Source organism: Ovis aries, chromosome 22 (assembly GCF_016772045.2).
Source record: "Ovis aries strain OAR_USU_Benz2616 breed Rambouillet chromosome 22, ARS-UI_Ramb_v3.0, whole genome shotgun sequence".
Classification (NCBI taxonomy): Eukaryota; Metazoa; Chordata; class Mammalia; order Artiodactyla; family Bovidae; genus Ovis; species Ovis aries.
The window spans coordinates 20,914,411-20,920,163 of NC_056075.1; the positions used below are offsets into that span (position 1 = coordinate 20,914,411).

The 5,753-nt window shown below is 46.2% G+C and overlaps 1 protein-coding gene across 3 annotated transcripts in view; it reads right to left on the reverse strand.

Moving 5' to 3' along the window:
• The window catches only part of CHUK (component of inhibitor of nuclear factor kappa B kinase complex), a 40,769-nt gene extending 37,889 nt beyond the window's left edge, over positions 1-2,880 (reverse strand). For 2 of the 3 annotated variants that reach the window (XM_027960581.2, XM_027960582.2), the window contains exon 1: positions 2,723-2,880. In XM_027960581.2, coding sequence (XP_027816382.1) covers positions 2,723-2,827 — 105 coding nt within the window. In that variant the 5' untranslated portion in view covers positions 2,828-2,880. Of the gene's footprint in view, positions 1-2,694 lie in introns of all 3 variants that reach the window. The other variant, XM_060405121.1, reaches the window with a different exon arrangement.
• Positions 2,881-5,753: the final 2,873 nt, after the last annotated feature.

A 5,753-nucleotide genomic window follows, 5' to 3' on the forward strand; every position in this document is an offset into this window, starting at 1 on the left:
AAAATACTGTTTTTGTTGATTCTGGTACCATCAGCTGTCAGCTACCCAATAATCAGTTAAATAAACCATCTCACATCCTTTTCTCTTTCTCGTTGTGATTTAAGAGGGGTAGATGAAATATTGAGATGTGGCTTCCACCAAAACACAAGGATTTGAAAGCCAAACTCAAAGCTCTAATTGGAAAAGTAATGATACTGTTTCCAAGTCTTACCACACAGTATTCTCTTCTCACTACAGACTCAGTTATCAAACGTCCCAGTTCTGGGGAAGGGCCACTGTAAACATCTGGAAAGTTCCCAAGAGATTTCTAAGATTCCAGAGGAAGCTAAATCTCTTCCATTTAAACAGTGATGAATTCCAAAGACACATCTCTGGTTTTGGGGAGGAGAAAATTAGGGAGGAATTATTGTTTAAAGACCAATGCCCTGGAGGCTCAGATGGTAAAGAATTTGCCTGTAATGTAGGAGACGCAAGTTCAATCCCTGGGTTGGGAAGATCCCCTGGAGAAGGGAATGGCAATCCACTCCAGTATTCTTGCCTGGAGAATTCCATGGACAGAGGAGCCTGGCAAGCTACAGTCCGTGGGATCACAATGAGTCAGACAGGACTGAGCAACTAACACTTGCTCTTTCTTTCATTGTTTAAAGGGTACAGAGTTTCAATTTGGGAAGATGAAAAAATTCTGGAAATAGATGGTGATGGCTGTTGCACAACAATGTAAACACACAATGTCACTAAACAGTACACTTTAAAATGATTAAAATGTCAAGTTTTATGTTATATATACTCCATCACAATTTTTTTTTTAATTTGATGTATTCATTCATCCCCAGCCAGGGACCAAGCAAAGCAGTCACATAAGCATGTGAGCATGCAAACTTCTTTTTCTTATGACCAGACTGATGGGCAGGCTGATTGATAACAAAGCAACAGGCAACATTCTGCTGGAAGTACTTGGCCCCTTCTCTTTACTCTTTGAATTCCTTGTGTCTGATGGTGAAAATTATTAAATTTACTACTTGTCTGGCTGTCAAAGTACTTAATGCCTGGTCCTTCACCTTCCTTTCTCCCTCTCTCCAAGACTCCCTCCTATGCTCTACTAGAAACATGCTTCACAAAATTTCCTGTTATATCAGTGACGTTTGTCATTGTAACTGCCACACAAACAAACCTAATCCTCCCAGGTAGACTCCCTCTACCTTACCTCCCTCCCTATGCTGTGAGCACTCTACTCACATCTATACTTCTTAGGACAGCAAATCATGATTCCCCGTCTTGAATTCTTAGGTCATAGGCCAATACATTTTAGTAACAGCTTAACTGTTCATCTTGTCTTATATGTTTTTCCACAAAGATTTACCTTTTACAAAAAATCTTTGAGAACACCACTTTTATCTTGACATTTCCTTTTTTTAACATCAGTTAATGATGATGAAGATGATGACAACAGCAACAACATAGCAGCAACAGCAGGAGCTAACTTCTGAGAGCTTACCATGGGTGTGGCACTTATAAACATCTTATTTAACTCTCAGACTCATGATGTATATACACTATTGTAACTATTTTACATGTGATAAAATAAAAGCTATACTGCAGGGAATATTGTTCCAGGGTCTATAAAGCTAATGGGTCTGAGAATGTCCTTCAGGAGAGCATGTGCTGTGCTAAGTCTCTTCAGTTGTGCCCAACTCTTTGCCACCCTATGGACTGTAGCCCACTAGGCTCCTCTGTCCATGGGATTCTCCAGGCAAGAACACTGGAGTGGGTTGCCATTTCCTCCTCCAGGGATTTTTCCGACCCAGTGGTCAAAGCTTGTCTCTTCTGTCTCCTGCATTGGCAGGCACATTCGTTACCACCAGCACCACCTGGGAAGCCCTCAAGAGAGCATGGACCCCCTCAAATGGCAATGCATAAGGCTGTATGTGTGTGCATCTGTCTGGGGAAAAGGTTCATAGCTTTTATTGGTATATGAAAAGATTGGCTCACACATGATCTTTAGATGCTACTACAATGGTTAAATTTTAGTTATTTTCAGTTAAATTGAAGCACAATTTCCGAGGCTAATGTTAACTGTCTTCCACCTGCTTGAGGACCTCACCCTCATTCTATCTCCTCCTCTTGTGAATTCACGATCATTTTCACCAGCTGTTCCCTACTTAGAACTCATCCCCAATTCCAAAGCCTACCCAATGAAACCAAAAGCTTGACTGCTGACCCACTATGACACCGTCCTTGTCTACTCCAGGCCCTACAGACATCACAAGGCCTGCAAGCACACACAAAAAACACACACATTCCAACAAGCAGCCCCTCCTCAGCCCCATCTTCTCACTCACTTGTGCTCACAATACACACTCTGACATGTGTGTACCTCCCACACCCTGACTCTATATTCAGAGGGACACGTACGTAACAGCACGCTCGGTAAACACATCTTGACAGTCATAACAAAAGTTCTCCCTAATAGCTCTCTCTCACACACTGCCCAGGACCTCAGATAAACCTCGGACTCAATCGCCAGGCTCACAAATACAATCCGTCCTCTTTCCTCTCTCTCTCTCTCTCTCTCTCTCACACACACACACACACACACTGAGGCTCACTGGCCCACGACCCTGCCCAAGGTCTCACCGACAATCTCTCACGTACTGACAGGCACTGTGTTCCACAGGCGCCCTGACAAACACCCACCGGCGCTCCCTCGCGCGCCCCGCCTCACCCGATGTTGATACAGGCAGACGTTCCCGAAGCCGCCGGTGCCCAGCCGCTCCCGCATCTCCCAGGGCCCGCCCGCGCCCGGCCGCAGCCCCGGGGGCCGCTCCATGGGGCGGGAGGGCGAGCGGCCTGAAGCTCCGCCACTGTTTCGAGGCCGGTTCCGGGCCGCAGAGGCTCGTGCGTCTTTCTTCTCGCGAGAGGCAAGCGTCATTTCCGGTAAGCGAGGCAGCAAAAAAGCCCGCCCCGAGCCCCGCCGGCGAGACGGGGAGGATCAGTTCAGTTCAGTTCAGTCGCTCAGTCGTGTCCGACTCTTTGCGACCCCGTGAATCGCAGCACGCCAGGGATGGGTACTTTCAATCCCCTCTCTCGAAAAGTTCCCTAGGCCTTTTCGTAGCTGAGAAAACCCACGTGTTTTCCCAATCTTCAAAAATATAAGCTCGCCAAACCATTCCCTTAAAATCACTTTCCAAACTTCGCCGTATTCGTCTTTTCTAAACTTAAGGTTGTCCCCACCCCTGTCTACGCTTCACCTTATTTCAGACCTTTCTTCCAGCCGCACCACCCACTGAGGTGCCACTGGTAAAGGCCACCGAGGATTTAAATATTGCGAAATCCGAAGAACTAGAAAGAATTCTGCGCTAACAGGCCCGTTGATGCATTAGGCTTCATAATTCACTTTTCTTCTCTTAAATGACTTTGTATGCACCTGTTCTAGGATCTCGCCTAGAACCCCAAACAACTCAAGGATGTGACGCTGTTCCGGAGTGAAGAATGCGCCGCCTGACTTCGGGAGCTTTTCCCTAAAATCCTCACGGAGCTTGCTGTCAGGCGTACCTGCAGTTGTGGGTATGCCAGCACGGTAGTTCCTCATTGTGGGGACTGTTTCCGACACTCAAGGCAGAGCTGCAGAGGCAAGCTTCCGATAGCTATTGGTGCAAAAGTAAGTGCGTCCGAGGGGCAGACTGCCTTAGGATAGGGGCGCCAACTCCCCATTTTCCCTTTGAGTGTTGTACGCTTCATGGAAGTTGAGGATCTCATCAGTCACTCCAAGGTACATCAGCATGGAATTAAATTCTCTAAGTGAGAGTTTCCTTAGGCCTGGTCATTTGACCCTCCTTTGAGATTATGTGCACTTGGACCATCATTTGTGCAGCCTGGGTTGTAAACTTAGAATTCAGCTAACGTTTTGTGACATGACTGCCACTAGAGATGTAGCACGTTGAGACTTCTAAGGTGGATACAGTAGGTGCACCACAGTAGTGTTGCTGTTTTGAAAGCACTGAATGGACATTGTTATAGTAAATGTCTGTTGTCCCCCAAATCCCTGAATATTGCAACCAGGATGCTGAACATTGTAAGATACAAACCATGTTGTATGGTAGTTTACCAGTAACCTGTGTGTAGTATCCAAAATTCTGACTTCCCATATATGCTTGCTAGCCATGAGCTGGAGCATCAGACTTGAAGGTGGCACACAGTACCGCCAAAAGCATGTCCCTTCTAGCTGGGCAGACTACACAGATTGTGGCAGACTGTTCAAACGGAATGAAGTCCTCATTTGCTAAGTGGGCAGCATCTAGCTCTGGAGTGTATCTGATAGCAATAGGTAGGGCCAAAGTCCCGTAGTTCTTACTTGGAAGAGCTACAAAGGGATGCTGAAGACCATTAAGTGGCCATCTTTGCAGGAACTGGGTTGTTTCCCATAGTTCACTTTTTGAGGTTTTTCTGAATTAAAAAAAAAAAATCCTGACTGGTTACCTTCAGGCTCTATCATCTTGAAGCTTGACAGCTTGTTTTTTCATGTGTAAAACAGAGGTAATAATACCTACCTCATAGCTATCTTATGAGGATTAAGTAGAGTGTCTGGGCCGTAAGTGCTCAGAGTATGAAGAGGTGAAGTGAAGTAGCTCAGTCATGTCTGACTCTTTGCGACCCCATGGACTGTAGCCTACCAGGCTTCTCCGTCCATGGGATTCTCCAGGCAAGAATACTGGAGTGGGTTACCATTTCCTTCTCCAGGGGATTTTCCCGACCCAGGGATCGAACCCGAGTCTCCCGCATTGGAGGGAGACACTTTAACCTCTGAGCCACCAGGGAAGACGCCCAGTGTATAGAAGCAGTTATTTTTCTTTGGCTTCTAAGATAAGGCATTCTCTTGTGATCACTCTCTCTCTGCTTTTTCCATGTACTTCTTGGATGACTCGAGGCACTCCTTAAATACTGATATTTCTCAGGTAGTCTTCTTCAGCTTACAATTGTATTCATCCTGTCTGCTTTCATCTACTATCTTAGCTTCACCTGTGGCCTATATCCTGATGAGCCCCCAAACTCTATCAGCAATCCAGAGCGCCTTGAATTTGTAACTATCAAACAGCAACTAAAGCTCACTTCTCAGTAAAGGAGAACTCATCTTTTTAAAAATCTTGCTCTTTCTCTTCCCAATTAGACTGCAAACACTGGGACGACAGGAAATCATGTTGGGACGTGGCTATACTGCTATAGTCTAGAAAAATGTCTAGTACAGAGGAGTTAAGTATTTGCTGAAGGACTGAATGAGCTCTTTTCTATCAGTAAGATGAATTCTATAAGGGAAAAATGGCAAAGGCCTTGGGTCCCTTCTCCATCCTGGACTGCTCAGTAAGAAGCCACCTGTGAGATCCTGGGATAACAGCTGGACCTAAAGCCCTGGCCCCTCCTACTATACATACACACACACTGCTGCTGCTGCTGCTAAGTCGCTTCAGTCGTGTCCAGCTCTGTGCGACCCCATAGATGGAAGCCTACCAGGCTCCCCCGTCCCCGGGATTCTCCAGGCAAGAACACTGGAGTGGGTTGCCATTTCCTTCTCCAATGCATGAAAGTGAGAAGTGAAAGGGAAGTCGCTCGGTCGTGTCTGACTCTTTGCGACCCCATGGACTGCAGCCTACCAGGCTCTTCCATCCATGGGATTTTCCAGGCAAGAGTACTGGAGTGGGGTGCCACACACACTACTTCATTTCAACAGTTATAAGTAACATGAACACAAGACACTTCCC